The 22,186-nt window shown below is 41.2% G+C and overlaps 1 protein-coding gene across 1 annotated transcript in view; it reads right to left on the bottom strand.

Moving 5' to 3' along the window:
- Nucleotides 1-22,186, bottom strand: part of lrp6 (low density lipoprotein receptor-related protein 6) — a 48,860-nt gene that overhangs the window by 4,103 nt on the left and 22,571 nt on the right. The window contains exons 5-22 of the mRNA XM_026923228.3: nucleotides 21,222-21,356; nucleotides 19,044-19,440; nucleotides 18,243-18,414; nucleotides 12,973-13,189; nucleotides 12,315-12,604; nucleotides 11,380-11,606; nucleotides 10,552-10,736; nucleotides 9,808-10,134; nucleotides 7,045-7,247; nucleotides 6,636-6,847; nucleotides 5,889-6,079; nucleotides 3,460-3,669; nucleotides 2,813-2,938; nucleotides 2,408-2,644; nucleotides 1,895-2,005; nucleotides 1,582-1,812; nucleotides 1,363-1,499; nucleotides 745-842 (exon numbers count right to left, since the gene is read on the bottom strand). Coding sequence (XP_026779029.1) covers nucleotides 745-842; nucleotides 1,363-1,499; nucleotides 1,582-1,812; nucleotides 1,895-2,005; nucleotides 2,408-2,644; nucleotides 2,813-2,938; nucleotides 3,460-3,669; nucleotides 5,889-6,079; nucleotides 6,636-6,847; nucleotides 7,045-7,247; nucleotides 9,808-10,134; nucleotides 10,552-10,736; nucleotides 11,380-11,606; nucleotides 12,315-12,604; nucleotides 12,973-13,189; nucleotides 18,243-18,414; nucleotides 19,044-19,440; nucleotides 21,222-21,356 — 3,706 coding nt within the window. The remainder of the gene's footprint in view (nucleotides 1-744; nucleotides 843-1,362; nucleotides 1,500-1,581; nucleotides 1,813-1,894; nucleotides 2,006-2,407; nucleotides 2,645-2,812; nucleotides 2,939-3,459; nucleotides 3,670-5,888; nucleotides 6,080-6,635; nucleotides 6,848-7,044; nucleotides 7,248-9,807; nucleotides 10,135-10,551; nucleotides 10,737-11,379; nucleotides 11,607-12,314; nucleotides 12,605-12,972; nucleotides 13,190-18,242; nucleotides 18,415-19,043; nucleotides 19,441-21,221; nucleotides 21,357-22,186) is intronic.

Genomic DNA, 22,186 nt, shown 5'->3' with positions numbered 1-22,186 from the left:
CGCCATAACTAAGTAACAATTCATGACTCAAAATATATGCTAGATAGACTTGGACCTGTTTTCTCTCATTTGCGTAGGTATGCTGACTGAGTAGGTATGCTAACAATAATGTGGACATACTCGCAACTTGTTTGGCGACATTAGCAATAGTTTTGACTATAGTGACATCTCAAATGTTAAAAGGTTTATCCCCTAGAAAAATGTGTATTTTGTCAATGAAGTCTCTGAAGTTAAGTGTAGCCAGGGTTATAAATGTACTTATCTGAGTAATATTAAAAGGCACACACTAAGATCTCAAACATATGGTGGACAAACATATGACCGTATACTTTCTCCACACGTCTACAAAAAACAGAAATAGACACTGAACAGGCTTAGTTGCTCCCCCGAGATGAAGAGAGTACTTGGTATCAGAAAACTTTTGGAATCTGGGTACTAAGATAGATTGCTAACTTCAAGAGATTTCAAGAGATGTGTTTTAATTATCACATTATCCATTGTGTTTAATAATGCTGAGAATGGGAATTTGGACATTCAAAAAAAATATTTCACTGAATTGCTTTTACATGTTCCAGGGTATTTTTTAGTAGTTCCTATAAGCTGCAACAACAAAGAGCTTGGTTAAAATTTCTAAAACTGCTCGTACATTTGTTGTTCTTTTGAACTATCAGTGTAGCTGAACAGGCTCGAATAGTTTTTTGTTCAACTGTGAAGCTCAATCATGACTTTGTATTTGATCACTACCTGTATGAGCGGTGTGTGGAGGGACTGTTCGACGAGTAACCAAACTCCATTGTGTACTGAGAGCGCACTGTAGCTGGAGAAGGAGGAGGGTTCAGGATCTGGGGGGGGAACAGACAAAGAAAAGGAACATTAAACCTTGGAGAACAATCTTTTTCTTTTGCGCAACAACATCTTAAAAGGTAATTATTCTTTATTGGGCCCACTAAAAGCTAGACAGGAGTTGGTAATAAGTTCACACACTACAGAGCCCCTTCCCAGCTGAGAGACCCAGAGGTTTCTTGTTCATTATGGCGACTTGTTCATAACAATGGAAATGGAGTGCTGGAACTTTTGAAGAGGGGTGAGTCACAGACAAATGGGATATGTTTCCTGTGAGTGAAGTAAGCCTATGTATGGCATCTGCTCATCCACTCTCCAACCATCTACACCTTCATATTGTTCCCTACAACCTTTGTAATGTTTTGGAGCAATAAGAAGCACTAGTTTATACAAAGGACCAATGACTGGTGCATTTCTGGATAAAGAGATTAAACTACAACTGGTTTTAAAACAGTAAAGTGAACCTGGACATTTTAAAAATGTTGAGAATGTTTGGAGCTGATGCTTCATTCTGCTTACAGGAGGAAAGTAAGTGCCCTTAGTGCTGGATGAGCTGCTGGAAGAAGCACCCGTTACATGAGCGCGATCGTACGGCGGTCCACTGCTTCCACCCATAATGCTCAATGAGCCAATCACAGATTTCCCACGAGACATGCCTGCAAAAGAGTGACCAAAACATTAGGGAAAATGGACACACCCCGTTTGCTCACGTGCATCAAAGCAGTACGTCAGTCTCACCTGGAAGAGAGCCGGACAGGGAGCTAGGATGTGGCACGTAGCCCAGTGGCACAGAGGATGGCCCGTGCACAACAAAATCGTTGGTCATGGTCTCGCCATCGTCCTTCATCTGCGTGCACAGGACACGCTGGCACACAAAGTACACGGCGCCCACAACAAACAGCGTCATCACCACACCGACGATGGAGCCGATGGTGTTGGTGGGCTGGGTGGAAGGCTCGTCTGTGGGGTCTGTTTATAAAAATTACCACATTAAAGGCTGTGCCATAGCAGTCAAAAAATACTGTAGTGACAATATCAAAAGTGAGCTTACAGCAGCCAATTTCATCAGAGTTGTCTGTGCAGTCCATGTTATGGTCGCACTTCTTGTGTTTGCCAATGCACTGACCATTGTTACATGTGAACTGATCCTGAGGGCAATGAACTGCAGGAGAATGGAAACACATGGCTGTTGGTAAATGAAGGAGTAATGCATTCTTACTCAAACTACATTCAGGCAGAAACTCGAGTCAGATTGTTCACGCTTACTAACTGACCGAGATCACTTTCAGTGTAAAACTTTCTGCAGCAAACAGATGAGTAGATGAATAGATGAGTGAAATCACCGCTAAAGCATGTGCCATTAGAAGCATATTGTTCGAGAATATATGAGCATGTAATAAATCTATAGCTGCAAAATCTAAATACACCAACAAAACAATAATAAATGAACAACAATAATACAATTTCTTCTGTTGCATTTTGTGCTTAACAAAATATTTAGCTAGCTAAGCCAATTAATAAACATAACACAACAGAAGCTACAATTAAGAAACATGAGCCGTACCGTCGCATTTGTTCTCGTCTGAGCGGTCCTGGCAGTTGATCTCTCCGTTGCAGCGCAGCGAGAGGTCTACGCACTGCTTGCTGTCGCACTGAAACTCGTCGTCTGAGCACACAGGGCAGTCGTGCTCATCGCTTTCATCTTTGCACTCGACATATCCGTCGCAGCGCCAGGCCTGCGGGATGCAGTCCACCTCTCCTGAGGTGCACGAGAACTGCTCTGGGGAACACGTGGGCGGCTCTGGAAGGCACCAACGTGAATAAACGTGTTATCATTCACGGCCTAAGGCAGCTTTTAAAACTAACAACACCCGGTCTGCTAAGCAATTATATCTACAAATATTATATAGAAGAAATGCAAATTGCTTGACACTAACTGCAGGCTTTAAAGCTTTATAAAATTAATTACCTCCACAGGAAAGCTCGTCTAGCAAAAGAACCAGGTGAACAGGACAGGAGCAGCGGGTCGTACCATCTCCTTTCACTATACAGATGTGGGAGCATCCTCCGTTGTCTAGGGTACAGGGATGTTTATCTGGAACACATAGGAAGAGAGCTGTGATTCTTGCTCTTTGTGGCAGATTAATTCTTGTTTTCCCAGACACTGGGGCTTCACATATGAACTTTATTTCACTGGAATGGATTCCTGAACCCTGTGGAGATCAGGCAGTGTGTATCTGCACATCACAAAAACAGCACTTCATTAGATACACATCCCAAATTGTAAATCCTAAACTTTTCCCAAAATGACTGCAAGCCTTGTCTTTCACCAATAATTCTCCTTTTTTTAGGCAAGTCTACGTTTGGTCCATTGCTCTTACAGCATACACTGATACAGTAAATCTCCGCCATCCTGTTTATCAACAAGATCATGCGTTCAGCTTCAAGAGGCTGTTAGCACATGTTCCCAAATAAACTCAGCGTTTAAATGACTCATTCTTCCCGTGAAAATGCCAAATAATTTGGCGCTGAAGAAAGCCATGATCAAAGACAAAGGTTACCTCACACAGACCTATCATCAGCAGCATTTCCTAGCAAGTGAGGAGTGTGACTTACTGTATTCGTCAACGTGAAGCTCGTGGACTGCATGGATGTCTGTAAGTGCTGTAATGCGAGCTTGGATTTTCGTGCGGCCCTCTCGTGTTGTCTTGTCAATGCGCTCAATCATCTGCTGTTGCCGATCGATCCAGTAGAGATGATTCCCGAACACTGTCAAGCCTACTGGCTGCAGTATGTTGGAGTCCTCAATCACAATCCGATTGGCGCCTGCATTGGGGGAAAAAAAAAAAAAAAAAATACGAAGGAATGGAAATTGGTGAGGACTGAAGGGAAACTACACCAATTCTTTAGTCTAGCATGTACGGGAAACAGAAAGGCACAAAAAAAAGAAAAAAAAAAAAAAAAGATTAACTGCCAGGGAAACGGGATATATTTGGACTGGGAAAAGTGATTTATAGTGTTTTGGCACTGAAGAGCATTTGCGTAACAATCTAATGTGGGACAGCAGAGGGGAAATCATTTTTGCGTGATGAGAATAATGGGTAAAATGTGTCTGAATCTGGGCCAGACCTCACAAAAAGCTTTCCAGCAGAAAATGAGTGAAAACACACATATATGGTGAAGTAAAAACGGACTGCACAGAACACTACTTGTTTCTTCATTAGAGGTAGAAGGAGTATAACCACGCTTTGAGTTATGCATTTACTCTGCTTTCTCTATTCTACACTGATGATAAAACCTGTTAGCGATTTTACGCTTAAAAGTTTGGGACAATTAAAAACATTTAAAATAAAGTTGCTATGCTGAAATTAGAGCTGAACAACAGAAAAGAAGAAAAAAACACAATTAAAATTGCATTACAGGCTATGCATCACCTGATGTCACACTCCGCTGTGATTTATGCTCAGATTGATGTGTGGATTTTTAGAAGGAGAAAATAACTCTTTTCATTTCATTCGCTTTCCCCCTGGCTTTATGTGTGATCAACCAAGCCAATCATGTCTCACTTCTCCAGATCTCCAGAGCAAGATGAGACTCAGTCAATCCTTTTGTTCAGTTGTTGCTTCGCTAGCGAAAGACACTTGGAATTAATACTGCACGCTTAGTATTAACATTGCTCACAAGTGATCAGCACTACATACAGGTGTGAACGTGGTCAAATGCTTTCTGAGATATGATCACTCGGGCCCTGTCCACACTTGGTATTCACATCCGTCTTGAGTGATACGATCACAAGTGGACAGCCGAGACGCATAGCCATTTACACCTGGAATTTTGAATGCGTCTCCCATGACCACTTGTGATCAGATTTCATACATCACTTATAAGTGAACACGAGATGAGAAGAGTCCTCGGCCCAAATGGAGATAAGGCATCTTGTATCGCTGACGTTCAAGCCACGAGCAATGCTGTTGACACGTAACATTTGAACTTTTTTTTTTTGTCCACAGCTTAGGGTTTTTGAACAGGCTACATTACATTAACTAAACTTCTACATCCTCTCACTTGCATGTTTTCCATTCTCAACATAATCTCTGATTTTTACTATAAATGCTGGCTGTTTGTCAAAGTCAATCAGTCTACAGTTTTAGCTCTATTTAATGAAAAGGCTTTAAAAAAATGAAATACTGCTCCTCTAAGCAACCACAACACTGTTGAATTCTCAACTCTGGTTGGTCAGAAGGTGTTGATTAATTTTCTATAACAGTACAGCTCAAACAGTAGTGCCAGCTGCAAGACAATAATTTTTATTAAATAGGTGAAATTTTTAATATTTGGCAAGTTGGCTGTGGTATAAAAAGAAAAACACTTTAGGACATGCTGCTACAGAAAATATTCTTTGGATTATTTTCTTGTTACCTTCAAAGCCTGTTTTATTTTATTCCTTACATTTATGATGTTAATAATTATTATAACTTATTATAATTATGGACATTGTGCAATAACATTCGGATTTTGGGTTTGGCAGCATACAACTGGACATCAGACATCTTTGTTAAAGCAAATGTTACATCATTGGACAGAATTGCTAAAATAAAGCCACCAAGTGCACAAATGGTCATCATAGTTTGTTTGAGAGTAGCAATGTGATCACGTTAGCAAATCCTGCACAAAATGCAAGATGACACAATGTGTATAGCTTTTATCGACCGATCAGAGCGTCCAAACATTTAATTAAAAAATGAGATCTGTGTTGGCTTGGATTTTTTTTTAAAGTGACATCGGGTTGCTTTTGTCAGATTTGGCAACGCTCTTACTAACAAAATGGGATCATAAGCGAACATAAGATCATAAATACTCAGTGGGGGGAAAAAAAAATCTATTTTACACAACTGCTGATTTTGAAGACTGTATAATAAATAACTGAATCACCGCATATCAAACAGTATCACATTTAGTCACATCATTAAGGGGGAAGGGAAAAAAAAAAAGAAAAAAAAAAGTATATTCCAGCCAAGAGTTTATCTACTGATTTCAAAACTCACCAGACAGATCACTGCTCTCGATGCGACGCAGGTCCATGTCGGCCCAAAAGAGTTTGCCCAGCTCGTTGTCGATAGCGAGGGCGACAGGTTTGCTCAGGCCACTGAAGAACAGCACTTCTCGCTCAGTGCCGTCCAGAGCTGCCCGCTCGATCTTAGGAGAGCGCTCCTGTAGGTTGGTGAAGTACATATACCTGTGGGTGACAGAGCAGGTAGTTTCGACATCAGTGACCAGTGATGGTCTGTTATGGTTTGCTAACAACGCAAAACTTTTTATTTCATGCTGCCTAATCCTATGTGTGTGTGTGTGCTGTGTTTAAATGTTTAAAACTGCTACCAAACAGTTAAAGCTATAAATGTATGCACAAGAATTTCTTTACAAGCAACAAATGCCGATTATGCTTACTACTTAACGAATGACATTCTAAATGACAATTCCAGACAAACCCAAGGGTGTTTTCCTGTAAATGTTTCCTTTTTGGTACAATAGCAGCTTTTACTGCAACTGGGAACCTGAACATGACCTTAAAAACATGTTCTATCATCAGAAAAAGCTCTGAGTTCAAGCACAGTTCAGAGCACAGCATAATAGCAGAACTAAGACTTGAGAGATTCATGACCTATTACCCAATGCAGCTGAGCATTCAAATGATTATTAAAAAAAAAAGCAATTTTGCACACTAGACTGGTGCTTGAAAAACAAGGAACCAAAACAATTGTTCTGTTTGCCTGAGTGTGAAAATCACTCACCCTCTCTCAGGGTTAACCACAATGGCACGGGGCTTGTCGTGCTCTCCACGGAGCACCACTCCAACGCGAGAGCCGTCAAGGCGTGTCACATTAATTACGTTGGTCACCTCGCTGGTCCAGTAGATGAAGCGGCTGTAGATATCGATGCTCAGGTCAAATGGCTGCAAGCCCAGATTGTGGCCCCCCACTGTGTTGGACACCACGGTCATACTCTGAGGAGCCAAGATTAAAACAGTCGTAATGCAAAAGTGGTCACTGCAACTGACATCCACTGCAATATTACTGTGTAAGCAGGTTGTATATAAACAAGAGGACACAACGAAAACAGAACTACACAAACAGAAAGAGACCCAACAAACGGATGCAATGCAAACTAGAAGCACTTCCGCAGTGGATGCGTGTTGTTTACCTGATTGCCATCCTCCTGGGCACGACGGATGACATTCTGCTTCGAGTCGATCCAGTAGAGCTGCTTGTCGATTGGGTCGTAGTCGATGGCTCGTACATTGCGCAGGCTGTGAATGGGTAGGATGATGTCAGGGCTCTGCTGCTCATCCATTACCATGCGATTAATAGCTGACTTCTGGCTGAACAGTAAGAAAGAGGTGGGTGCTGAAAGAGGCAAAGAAGAAGAGAGATTGTTACAAACAACTCTTATAAAGGTTCTTCTACTCAGCTGCTAAGTTAACAGAACCTTTTGGCCAAACATTTGACACTGACAGACACTACCTTAAATATTACTAAAGATATTATAGATATTAATATTAAAGATAATACTACCGAACAACATACCAACAACAAATGAATAAAAACAAGCATGAGATTTAAACACCTGTTCGAAGTAATGCTAAAAATATTATACAGAGAAATTTTGATGAAGCATATTAACCAAAAAAAACAAAAGCACATTCCACGTTTTTGCATAAAGTTAACTAATTTCAATTTCTCCCTTCTCAAACCCATATTTTTTTTTAGACTAGGCCTGTGAGATTGTGTGCAATACACCATCATCCTTTCATCATCCACAGTATCAGCCGTGGCTCTGAAGGGGGGAAAAAAGGGGGCATGGCCAGACATATATAATACGTGATGTGTACAAGTTACGTCATTACAGTGTAAAAAATAAATACTGGACGCTGGTTACAAGTCAGCTGTAGCTGCTAGTTGCTAGCATGAGAAATTAGTCAGTTTTTTTTTTTTTATTATTAATAACCACTTAACAAGGTCAGGAACGCCAAAAACGTCAGGACAGTAAATAAACATAAGTCACTAGCTGTAACTACATTCAGTGTACAACTGAAATAAAATTACATAAACTACATGCACAAGTTTATTAGCACTGTTTCTCCAATTCTTTTAAGCTCATTTAAGCATTATGAAATGTACAGCATAGTTCTACCTGTGACCCTGTTCACCCAAGTAATGACATTTTTCGGTCGCCATGGTACTTATTACAGTACACACACACACACACACACACACACACACACACACACACACACACCTCCCAGGCGTAGACACACGCGTGCACGCCGTGCCTCTTGAGGCTCCCCTGAGTGAGCCTCAGCATGTAGTGGAGTGTTTTTACTATGTCAGACATGGCAAGGGAGCTGAGGACGGCTTAAACCAGGCTTTGGTTTCTTGCTGCCTGCCAACTTGGCAGTGGCCTAGGCGACCAAGAGAGCTTTATAAAGCTCAGCGCAAGCCTGCAACTGAAAGTTCCCCCTCTCAGAAGGCCTCGCTCAGCTCCAGGACTACACACGGCTCATAACTTCCCATAACCTGATCTGTTCAGAGCGGCTTCAAACCTCACACAGCCGTCAGGAAGGAGTGTGAGCAACCGGGGCCTGAGCACTAAGTGTTTGTATGTACAAAATGAGTTTTGAAAAGTGTGCACACATCTGGATTTATAAATAGTAGACTTAACATGGAAACGCACACACTGCATACTCTCCCGTGTGTATATACACACAATGGAAATGTTGATGCTTTTAGACCACGTTGCCAATGTCGTGCTAAAGAGGGAGTGTGGGTTTTTGATTGGCTTACAGTAAGTGAAGTGAAGTGAAGTGACTTGTGGCCAAGTATGGTGACCCATACTAGGAGTTTGTGCTCTGCATTTAACCCATCCAAGTGCACACACACAGTAGTGAACACACACTCCCGGAGCAGTGGGCAGCCTTTTTTGCTGCGGCGCCCGGGGAGCAGTTGGGGGTTCGGTGTCTCACCTCAGACATGGTATTGAGGGTGGAGGAGAGCGCTGGTCATTCACTCCCCCCACCCACAATCCCTGCCGGACCCGAGACTCGAACCCACAACCTTCAGGTTCACCTTCGGGTTCCAAGTCCGACTCTCTATCCATTAGGCCACGACTGCCCCTAAGCTGGTTTTGATTCCTATGTAGCATCCTCTTGTATATTTTGACTTAGAGCCAGCATTGGAGAGATCATCAGAGAGAAATCACATGATCCCTGATTAGATCTTTACAGGTACAGACAATTTGGGGGTACTTTGGCAATAAGTATTTTCCAGCAGGAACTATATGATCAGTCTGGCATCACTTAGATCAGTGGTTCTCAAAGTGGGGTCTCTCAGGGATTTTAGAAATATAGCTAGGGGGTCCAGGACCTTTTTTGATTTTGTTACATTGGTGGAAATCACAAACCACATTATCAAAGTTACTATATTTAGGGTTCGAAGCAACAAAGTCAGCTCGGTCCTAATGTGTTCTACCGCTGTATGGGAAGCTGTATGGAAGCTTGTGTGCTTGATTTCGCCCTGGCTCAGATTTATAAAGGGGACTGTGTGTAAAACACAGAAAAAGCATATTTCTATAAATATGAAACTTGTACAATGCAAGCATGGCAATGGAACAACTGGCTAACCATAACTACACTTTTGGTTTGGTCATATACAAATTAATCAGACTAAAATTGCTTTAGGAATTTTTTTGACAACAGACCTTAACCAAGCCTTCAAGCCATTCTTCTAAACATGCTTAAAATAATTCTTTCTTGAATGCTCTGGCACTGCTAGACATACAGATTTCGACATCTGTCCTCTCCAAGCTGGGTGAAACCTTATATATATATATATATATATATATATATATATATATATATATATATATATATATATATATATATAATAAAAGTGTTTGTATGTAGCTCACCACTGCAGGTCTTGTTGTCGTCATTGAGAGAGTAATGCGCTGGGCAGCCACACACATAACTGCTGACGGGCACGGCCAGGCACAGGTGCGAGCAGTGGCCGTTGGTGGAGGCGCAGGCGTTCCAGCCTCCCTGACGTGACGAGTGGAACACCAGAATGTCCATGACATAGTCCAGATGGCCCTGGATGAGTGTGCGGTTCTGCCCGCTGGTTTTGTTAGCACGCTCGATGCTGCGCTGGCTCCAGTCCGTCCAGTAAATGTAGTCTTGGTATTGCGTGAGACCAAACGGGTGGGGCAAGTCATCTGCGATCACCTCACGCTCGAGCCCTTAAGCAGGAGCGGTGTAGTTGGAAAAACACGTTAAACAAAATCATTCAAAACAGGAAAAGAAGAAAATGGATTAAAGGCTGTGGCAAACACTAAACAAATATACCTCCATCCCAGGTAAGATAATGTGATAAAAAAAGAAGTTATTCTCTGTCACTGAGGGTATGATTTGTGTATACAGACAAAGAATTCCAAACTCGAGACCCCCAACATGTCAGTGCCTGCACCTTTACTTCTGAGCCTTTTTAACTCAAATTCACATGCTTCATCTCTAAACCCTATAAATGTGCTAATTTGTACAACCTGAAGCACTAGAATTTTAAATATCAGAAATGTGACTGGAAATCTGACATTTAAACTACAAGTCATTTATCCAAACTAAGTAAAGGTTTAAGCTGAACTGAAGATGGCTCTCACCAAGCATGTTGGAAGATTCAATAAGTGTGGTGTCCAGGTCGGTCCAGTAGAGCCGTCTCTCAGCGTAGTCAATGGTGAGCCCATTAGCACGACCCACGTTGGGCACCAGCGTGATGCGGCCAGTACCATCCATGGCTGCACGGTCAATCTTGGGTCTCCCACCCCATTCAGTCCAGTACATGAAACTGGAGAAGAGGATGCAAAATTGAGAATTAGTGCTTGGTCACACTCACACTACTATATTGAGCTACTGAAAAGCAGTATATAAGACATACATGCATAAATATACTAAGAGGTGACAAAGTGGCTCTCTGATGCAGTAGAAGGCATTATGCTGCCAATCCAAATCAACAGAAAATTATTCTAATCACACCTTTATCCTATGATGAAACATTTCTATCCCAAAGGGATTGCTCTTTTCCAGAATCACAACACTCCCATCCACAAAGGCAAACTCACTCACTGAATCGTTTGATGAGTATGAAAATGATGTAAAAATCATATGCTATGGCCATCACAGTTACCAAATCTAAACCTGATTTTGGAGCGATGTGTTACCTAGCACTCACCACCACCATCATTAAAACACAACTGAGGGAATATCTTTTGGAAGATTGGTGTTTATTCATCCAGTACAGTTCCAGAGACTTACAGAATCAATGCCACGGCATACTCAAGCTGGTCTGATGGCTTGTGATGACCCAACACCTTACTAAAGCCTATTGTAGATTTTTCCTATAGAACTTGTCACTTGTTTGTATAAATACATAAATCTGGACTTATAATCCTCTACTCTGGCTGCAAAATGAGAAAAAATGTCTGCCTTACCCTTCAGCAGGGTCCAGCGCTAAAGCTCGTGGACTGTCCAGGTCTTTCCACACCAGAACCTGCCTGTGCTGGCCATCCAGCTTTGCCACCTCAATGCGGTTAGTGCCAGTGTCAGCCCAGTACAGGTTCTTGCCTAGCCAGTCCACCGCCATGCCCTCTGGGTAGTCCAGACCAAACTCGACCACATGCTCCAGGGCACTGCCATTCATGAATGCACGGCTGATGGTCTATTTAGTGTGAGGAAAAAAAAGACAAAGCATTAAAGCCATGATGGCAAAGAAAATGATTTGCATGTCAATATTTATAATCATCATGTGACCTTCAATGGCGTCCAAGATTTATTCTATGGTTTAAATTTCTTTTCGTTGTTATGCCCACCTATTTTCACTTTGGTAGAGGATTCTTATGCAATTCAACCATCTGCTGATGGTGGTCATGAACATGAATATAAATGTAACATAAAAGCCTACTGAGTCATATGATTTTTTTTTATTTATTTTTTTAATACTGGACATACCAGGCTATAATAACTGATCCCAAACTACCATCTGGAACAGTCTGTGCTCTTACACCAGCATGTGAAGTATTCAGAAATGAACACAATTGTACATAAGCACCCAAATCTAACCTTTTTCATTTTGATTCCACAACAAAAATATCCCAAATCAGCAATGAGGAAACTGATAAAATCAAACAGGCATTCAGGAGACGGAGTATGAGTGAGAGAAACTGAGAATGAGCAAGAGACAGAGAGAAAATAATGCACAAGAGAGAGAGGAATGAAAAACCAAGCTATCACTTATTTCCAAACTGGCATCTCTTGGGAGCCCATTACTGAGCCATGCTTTAGGCAGCCATCCAGCCAGCCAGGAAGAAGAACGGGCAGGTGTGCGCGCCCTTGTGTGTGTGTACGCAATTTCCTTCCTTCTCCTCACCTTTAACGTGATGTCAGTCCAGTAGATGCGGTTGTCGGTAACGTCGAAGTCGAGTGCCGATGCCTCCTTGACACCGGTGAGCGGAATGGCTACGTTGTTGCTGTTGGTTTCGAGGGAGATACGCCGGATGTCAGTGTGCCGTGAGAAGAGCAGGAAGGCTTCTGGCACAATGCACGTGCTCATGTCGCCCATGAGCTCCAGGCCGATAGGACACGCGCACGCCACGCCCTGTGGCCTGTACAGGCACAGGTGACTGCAGCCACCGTTGTTCTCGGCGCATGCATTTGTCCCTGAGAAAGAGAACATGTATATGAGAGTGAGTCCCAGCTTTGGCAAGCATTCGAAACATCCCTGCACAGCTCTGGACTGATCCAGCTTTGTGATTATACACAACCTCATTCTCACACAAAATATTGCTCATCTATGTACTTACTTGTTTCTGTACTACAATAGCATCACAGGTAAAGCTCAAACAATAATGCTAGTGTGGCTAACACTGAACACAAGTAAGTATGCTAACTGCTGATTTTAGAATCCTACTTGCTAGCAGCCATATTGCTATTTTAGCACTCCAGGGCTTCAGCATGGAGTTAGTTATTTTGTAAACCTGTGCTGGTCTTCTCACTGGCCAAGCAGAGCTATGACGTGTCCCACTCACCGAAAGCCTGGTGGACGTAGGTGGCCTTCAGGCCCATGAGGTCAGGCAGTTGGTCGATGATTACTTCCCGTTCAGCAGTGCGTTTGTGCACACGCTCAATGCTCCGCCGCTGCCAGTCCGTCCAGTAAACGTAGTCGCCCAGGAGGGTGAAGCCAAATATGTGTGGAAGTTTGTCCTCAACCAAGATCCTACGACCAGTTCCATCCATGTTCATCATCTGAGACAGATATGGTGAGAAAGGAAAGGGTGAGACTCTTAACAGCAAGTTATGTACAAATGAATAAATTATTGCGCAGTGTGCAGGTGCATTCGATCGGAAGTTGAGCTGCGTGTGTACAAACGATGGCTCTCTGGAAATCTAGCAAACCAACTACCCTGTATTAATTAGCAGCAGCTGGACAAACAGGCAGCTGTGCACATGGCCACCACATTCCCTCTGTTCTGAATAATAAAAGTGTGCATTTGTAGTATATGAGAGAGAGTGTGCGTGTCAGGAAGCATTGCCTGTAAAGGGGTAGTGTTTTTACTTCCTCTGAATTCCACAGCCTGTATTTACCTTTTCTCCTCTAATCCAAACAATACATCCACAGAAGACACGTATTCCTTTCTTTTTTTTTTTAAAGGCAAAAAAAGAGGATGGGACTACACATTCCAGAGCTGACTTTAAAAACTGACTCAACAGCTTTCTATTTCCTTCCACAAATCCAATAACGACTTCTCCTATCAGATGTTTTAATTTTAATAAAAATGTTGGCCTATAGGACAGAAATCATCTCTGTGGCTTCTGTGGGAATCACAGTCCTTCTCGCTACGCTGCCAGAATTTCAGGCCTCAGAAATACTACACTCCGGCATCCTCGCCCACCAAAACTATCTTCATTTTGGTTTCTCTCTTCAGTTCATATGCAGCTAATATATTCAAATTGGTTAAAACAATCCTAAAAATGCAAATGTACTGAATAGATACAAAAGCAAAATCAAGAAAGTGTAAGCCAGCTGGCCTTCTGCATATTATATTTTCTGCTTTCTCCCTCTACTAATGTGCATATAAAATGGAGTTTCCATCCTTAGTTTGATGGCATCAGCCAAAAGGTCTCCAGTGGTTTGGGAGTTGTGACCACAGTGTGGTGTTGGTTTCAGATTCTGGGGCTATTCTAAATAGTGGAGACCGCAGATGGAGTAGAGGCCGCAATCGGAACCAGATGTGGGCTGTAGCCGCAAAACGCCGCCTTTCCAGGCAGAGACGTGCTAGCCTGGGCTTCTCTCCCTTCCTCATACCCCCAACACACTCACCCATTCAAACCTCAAAGCAGGTACAAAAGCCATGGTTAGCTGTGCAAATAGCGTCAATGACATGTTACACCCTCGCTCTAATGCTCTCATCAATTCAACGGCTGCAGAAAACTCTAGACTTAGCATTACGTCAGGTTGGGTTTATTTGCTCTGGCAGTGAAGGTACAGAATCCAAAGGAGTGTAATTCACACTCAGGTCTGGATCATTAGTTTCTTTTTTAACGTTCTTAAGCAAGTAAACCATCAACAGAGACACATCTATGATCTGTTCATGTAAACTAAACAAATGAAAATGGTAGAAATTATGCAACCGTGACAGGTCAGACTCCCAGTGTGCATGCCATTTTGTTTTTTCGTTTTTTTTTTAATTTCGTTGTGAACAGGATACTTTAACAGTGGTACAGCCTAGGCCTAAAATTCACGTGGCAGAAAAGCTGATTCACTGAAGGGTAAAGGATAGAGAAATTATGTTACAGAAATTAGTTTCTTCTGCATCGTGCTATGATCCAAAACAAAACTTGCTCTCTGGCTGTTTTTAAAAATAAAAAATTAAAAAAAAAAAAAAAAAGAGGAGGAGCTGCTATATAAGTAACGGTCACATGAGGCCTTTTTTTTTTTTTTTTTTAAACTGTTGCTTGCTGCACATTTGGGGAAAAAAACTAACAAACAGATTCGCTAGCTAACGGTACCCATACATTCTCCCCAGAATCGCACCTGCCAAGACATACTGTTGATGTGGCAATCACGTGATCGGTTTGTCTAAATGTTACCGAGGACATCTGGCTGAATGGGTATGAAAAAAGGTGGAATGCATTTTGCATTTCTGTATCATCAAACAGGTCACTCAGTAATAAAAGTGCAGGATGTTCAATGTGTCACCATCAGCATGTAGGCTATCATTTATATATAAAATTTTGTGAATGTTGTGTTTTTATTTTGGGCAGACAAGCTGTTTTATATGATTTGTTCCTTTTGTGTCAGTAATTGAAGTGTAAAGAGTATTATTTATACTCTGCTTATACTCAAATCTAGAAATATCTACAAGTAAGTCAGTTGATCTACAGTATGACTGACATATTTCACTGCAGTTTATTATGAGCAGAATAATATCAGCTGGGTGATCGGTTGAGCTGCTGCTATGGCCAGCACCTTACACATCTGGGCACAGCCTAAGCAGTCTGGCAAATCTCCATTTTGTCTGCTGCCAACCTGTTGACACCTCACAAAGCGCCAAACTTTTACTATCGGATTTCCAAGCAGCAGGGGGGCTGTGATGTGGGGCTCGAAGGTGTAAAGTTAGAGGATTTAAACTTCGCCACTTGAGGGCAGGAGAACCGTGCCATCCAAACTGACGAACGTGCAGAGAAACTAATCATTTAGATTAGTTTGGATTGGCACGAGCAAAACGGCACAGGACTGGCTTCATGCTGGGCTGTGGCAACCTACAGCACTACAAGCTGCATTTCATTATTACAGGCTCCGGGCGAATAGCTCGGGTTTGTAATTCAAGAAACCGGGGCTGTTTTTCTGCCGGTGTACATTTACAGGCTTCCCATTAACCATGTGAAATAACTCGGCTGAAATTCATGTGGGCAGGCAGAGAGAAGCTAAAGCAAAACCTTGCCAGGCTGAAAATTGCCCTCTGTATAGCGGGAGAGCAGTTCAGATCAAGGAGAAACTCTGCAATCCAAGCTCAAAGCTTTGGCGTCTAGGCTAAATCTAGCCCACAAATTATAATGAGCTAATGCACAATAGAAATGTGAATGCCTAGCTCTGCACGTGACCACGTCAGCCTCCTGGTGCTGGCTCGGCGTGCTGTTTGCATTGTGACAAAGCCAGCAACAGAGCTCCCAGCAAGGGGTAGAACTGCTGCAGGCTGCCAGATAGTGACAAAGCACAAAAGACCCCCTCCAGCATGGAAACACCTCCTCTGCATCATCAGTAAAGTCTCACGCCCATCCACCATCTCTAATCAGACAATTACTGACCAGTGTGTGCATCATAAACAATCAAAAGTGTTGCACTACACACAAATATTTTGTGAACTGATAGTTTCTTGAAATGTTGCTTGTATATATTAAAAGGCATTTGAAAACAGTGTTCATTTCCTTAGGGTTTTTTTTTTTTTTTTTTTTTTTTTTGAGACATTCTCAGACGTAAAATTGGTTTGTGAAACATTGAATTGGCATTTGTGGCTTAAGTGACGCGCCAAATTCACCATCTCACGTGGAAGTGTGAAACCACTGCCTTAACATTCACAAGCGAGAATGCAGGATCCTGAACACACAAACAGCGTACTTATGACATGCAGTTTTAAAAAGCACTTTTAAAGCCATTTTTAAACCCACAATCTGTAGTGATCAAGGATACTATGTGGCTTTACAATTACCCCATAATTATTGGCAGCCTTGGTAAAAAATGAGTAAAAAAAAAAAAAAAAATCTTTGTGGTTATTTAACTTCATCTCACACAAAAAATATGAGAGAAATCAGAAGTAAAGTTATTCCAAGACAATTAAAAAAAACAGGTAAATGAGATGGACTTGAGTAGACTTTGCAGATCAGCTCCAGGAAAAGTCTGTGATTGGTTAGTGGCAATGTCAGTCAAATGGTGTAATGAGATGATTTAATCTAATCGAGAGGTTGCTCATGTTTCTTTTCAGCCTTTCAAGCAGCTGTGTTAGCATTAGGAAGCTTTTTTGGCTACTCTGAAGTAATATTTCAGCCTACGCCAGCAATACTGTGTTTGCTAGAAACAGATAAGATAAACAAGTTAGCAAGGCAGTGCTGTTTTATGGGTGGATCAATAACACATCAGAAAAGTGAAGTGGAAACCTGAGAATTAAAAGCGAGCAATCTTTTATTTTGTTCTTTCATACACAATTACTGTACGTATCATTCCAAAGAACGTACAAGAAAACATTGTTCTGTTTTCTCTCTCTCTCATTTAGAGTAAATAGCTCTTTTCTAACTGCAAGAAAACATGAATTTCTGCCTTAATTTCATGATATAGATGCACTGGGCTGAAAGCCAAGGGGCCTCATTTATCAATCTTTTAGTAACATTGTGTGCAAACATTTCCGTGAAGCAAACTCAACCAAAAGTTTCTGCCGGATTTACGAAATTTCAGAAACTCTGATTGTCTTCGTACTCGTGTGTGTTTGTTGATCGCCCATAAAGTGCAAAGAGCATTCCTAACACAGCTCATTTGCATTAAGTGACACCCAAAAACTCCATAACCATTAGAAAACCCATAAAAAGTCATGTGCACACACAGCCAGGAGCATGAAATGAATGAACAGGATAAAGCCTGAAATGCAGAAGTGGAAATTAGTGTGATTAAATCTTCCATCAGCTGAGGCATTGGTTTACGGCTTAAGGCTATGCGCAGACAGACCGACCCATCCTCCATACATCACCATTTCTTTTGTCATAATTGAATGATTAGTTTTATTTGTCTTAATTTATGGGTCTGCATTGACTCACTTTATTCTTACTATATTCTTTAATTAATGACAATAATATAAAACAACTGGTTTTCACTAAATGTGTCCCTTAGTCCCTGACCTAGTGAACTAGCATGAGGATGTGCTTTTGATAGACTCCAAAGCACTTCTGTAAGTCTCTCTGGATAAGGGAGCCTGCTAAATGCTGTAAACATAAAAATTTAAACTTGATAGTATAGTCCAGATATAAAAGAGCAGTAATCGACACAAGTTGATCCAGTTGACGTTTACATTTGCATAAAATTGCATAAAAAACACGTATGCATAAAATTTACACATTCAGGAGCACGAGTAGGATTCCAAGGTTTTTCTGAATTTACAAGATTTTCATGAATACCAATTTTTTTGTGTAAACGCTCATCCGAACGATATATGAATAAATCTCTTTGTATCCAGCTTGATAAATGAGGCCTATTACAATTAAATCAGTTTGCTCTACTGAGGAATTACCAGCACGTGCATCTTCAGCTTACCTCTATCTTGTCAGTCTTAGCATCTCCCCAGTAGATTTTCCTCTCTGCATAGTCGAGCGCTAGGCCGTTGGGCCATCCCAGAGAAGTGTTCACCATCACAACTCGCTCGGTTCCATCCAGAGTAGCACGCTCAATCTTAGGGATCTCGCCCCAGTCGGTCCAGTACATGTATCTAGTAAAGAAACAACACCATCAGCAGAGGTACTGACTACAAATCTAATATCACTCCAGTCTGAATGTACCACTGGGGTTCAAATGAATTGTTATATGATTTATGCAGTTAAATTAGTCTATGAAGAAAAACAAGTACAAAATCCTTTCAGGTAAATTAAACGTGATTGTGAGACAAAGAGAAAGGAGGAGGTGAGAGAAATGAAGGTGTAGCTGAGCAGTGATGTAACCCTTTCAAAGTATGGCTAGGCAAATGGCTGGATAACTCTCTAACAAGATTTCTATCTGAAATTACATACAGTGTATGCCGCGCGCATGCACGCGCACACAGTTCTGTCCACTATAGCTAGCCATCATGACCTGACGCACTATGCAGCTGTAGCTATGGAGACTGTTGCTCAGCAACAGAGAGATGAGAGCCAGAGCGAGAGGGAGAGGGCACCAGTTCATAAATGATGACCGCACTCAATACACAAGGCACTACAGGTGTAAAGTTGCTTTTGAGTGAAGAGTTTATTCCCTGCACTCAGTAATATAACCTAATAGAAAAGCACTACATGTGTAAGATGCATAGACAGTCTGTCTTTACTGACCAGTACATGCTCATTTTGCACAAATAAAAAGACCCACCCTGAGACAGGATCCAGGACAATAGCTCTAGGCTCATCCAGGTCCTCAGAAATCAGGATCTTCCTCATGGTACCATTGAGACGCGTCACTTCGATGCGATCGGTGCCTGTGTCAGTCCAGTAGAGGTTGCGCGCAATCCAGTCCACAGCGATGCCATCCGGGTGACTCACTTGTGAAGTGACTAGCAGCTGCGCGTCGCTGCCATCCAAACGAGAGCGGCGGATCGCGTGCACTTCATCGTCTGTCCAATAGACATGGCCGTCTATGGGGTCATAGTCAATGGCGATGGCGTGCCGGATGTCCTCAGCATGCAAAACGATGTCGGTGAAATCAGGCGTGTCCAGTGAGATGCGTCGCAGGTCTGTGCGCCGCGCCAGGAGAAGCAGCTTTGTGGCTCCTGAAAGAAGAGTCAAGGGATAAGTATTAATAATGCTAGTAAACATAGTGTTAAAATTTCTTCCAGAACTTTCCAGCATCAAGGATTTCTTTTTTGCTTTAACTAGAAACTTTTCTTCTGAAGAGAAATCACATATTTTTAGGAAGATGCATAAAATAAATGCAGCAATTCCAATATAACTGGATAACTAGTGTTTACTCACCACAGCAGAATACTGTGAGAGGCCAGCAGTGTATAATACATTATATGGCCAGAAATATGTGGGCACCTGACCATCACGCCCATATGTGGTTTTTCCCCAAACTGTTCCCACAAAGCTGGAAGTACGCAATTGTATAGAATGTCTTTGTATGCTGTAGCATTACAATTTCGCTTCACTGGAACTAAGAGATCCAAATCTGTTCCAGCATGACAATGCCATGCATTACAATGCATGACAAAGTGAGCTCCATGAAGACATGATGTGAAAAGTTTGGAGTGGAAAAACTCAAGTGTCCTGCACAGAGCCCCGACCTCTTTTGTCACCCCTTTAATGACCCCAAAAATACTGTCACAACATCTAGATCCTGTCAGAGCTCTTAGTTTGCCTAAAGAACCAGAGAGAAACATGGAAATCAGCTTCACAGCCACCCCAGAACTAGTTTAGCGGTTTAGCAGAGCTGTTATTTGAAAGCCAATGCTTTCTGCAGCTCCAAAAACCAGGCTTCAATCTGCACTGACTCCAAATAAAATGGAATCATGCACAAATGAAACCTCTGCTCTCATAAACATAGCAAGTGACAATTTCAAGTATAATGCCTTTGCATTTCTCAGAACAATTTGTCCCAACCACTTGGGGGCCCCTGGAAGCATATGACCATCAGCTTGTGTTGTACTGACGGCCGGGAAATGGACCATGTATGATTATAGGGGCTTGAGAGACAAACAAATGTGAAATGCATTGGCAGAGAGATGGGGGAGGACTCAGTGCTCCCTGCTGGTTAAAGGCTGCATTAGTACATATGTGATTTCCAAATCTACAAAAGTCTGCTTGCCATTATATATATATATGTAATATACATACATATATATATATATATATATATATATATATATATATATATATATATATATATATATATATATATATATATATATATATACACACACACACACACACATAAAATGAACAAATATACAGAGAGATTAAAAAAGAGAGAATAAAGGAGGAAAATGGCCACCGTTATTAGATTGACAAGCCCCTTCAATGAGCTGTGTTGCTATGGCAACTACAGGTCGACTCCACCATGCACCTCCGGCTTCACGCATTAACCATGAGAGAAGAGGGCCGGGTGAGAGACAACAGTCTCAGTAGCAATAGGAGTATTTAATAGTTTAATATGATATATAACGATACAAACACTTGGCGGCTGTATGAAAGAAAAGGGGGAAAAGAAAAGAAAAGAAAAGAAAAAAAAAAAAAGAGATGCAGAATTCTAGCTGCTAACTTTTAGGAACGCAACTAGAGGAAAAAAAGCAACAGTTTCAGTCTCCTTCTCACAAAGGAATGTCTGTAAATCAACAAAACAAAATTCTTTGACTTGGTGAAATAGCTCCCCTTTCTTTTCTGTATTCAACATAAGAAACTACTACTAGTCATTGATTTCTGCACTTTGTTTCCCACCGGCGTCTCACAGACCAATTTATAATAATTGTGATGTTATAAGCATATTATAATTGGAATGCAACATTGCCAAATGGCAACGTATGTGTGTGTAGAGTATGTGTAGAAGGCGTCTCACCGTCTCGGCAGGTCTTGCTGTCCTCCAGCAGCTGTACGCCGGTGGGACAGGCACACTGGTAGTATGGCTTCACTGGAGAAAGCAGGCACAAATGCGAACAGCCACCGTTTTTCACAGAGCACGGACTCATCACTTCTGTGAGACAGCAATGGATACAATGAACTCAATTAATGTAAGCAGGGCTACCAGATTCTGTATATATCCATAATCCACAAACGCAGGGTAAGAACATCTTGGTCCAAGAGCTTTCATCAGTTAAAGAAAACCATTTTTACTTACTTGATCCTTCAGTCAATAATACATTAATTCAAACTGAGGCCAATTCATTTATTTGTCCTTATGAGATATCCTGCTCATTTGTCTGTTTTAAAGCATAAAAAACTCATTTAGGAAAATCCAATATCCAAAAGCATATGTGATTAAATAGTTCTTCATAGTGTGCTGGCTGTGCATTTAAGAATTTTAGAGACATCATTCATAATTATATATATATATATATATATATATATATATATATATATATATATATATATATATATAATTATGAATGATGTCTCTAAAATTCTTAAATGCACAGCCAGCACACTATGAAGAACTATTTAATCACATATGCTTTTGGATATTGGATTTTCCTAAATGAGTTTTTTATGCATATATATATATGCATATATATATATATATATATATATATATATATATATATATATATATATATATATAAAAATAAAATGTGTGTGTATACACACAATGTATTATATTACCTTATATATTCTTTTCCCCAAATAAATTTAAATGATTGTTGCAATAAACTCCACAAGCAGGCATCCTGCAATCACACAGCTGTGATATTCATCGCCACAGCCATAAATTCTAATAAAGCAAGGAACATTAAAATAGGAACATTTTAAACTAAACAACCAGTGCCATAAGCATTCAGGGCTTACTGTTAAGTGTGTGAATGCAGA

Source organism: Pangasianodon hypophthalmus, chromosome 18 (assembly GCF_027358585.1).
Source record: "Pangasianodon hypophthalmus isolate fPanHyp1 chromosome 18, fPanHyp1.pri, whole genome shotgun sequence".
NCBI lineage: Eukaryota > Metazoa > Chordata > Actinopteri > Siluriformes > Pangasiidae > Pangasianodon > Pangasianodon hypophthalmus.
The sequence above is the reverse complement of the archived record's forward strand: the minus strand, read 5'-3'. Positions and strand labels throughout refer to the sequence as shown.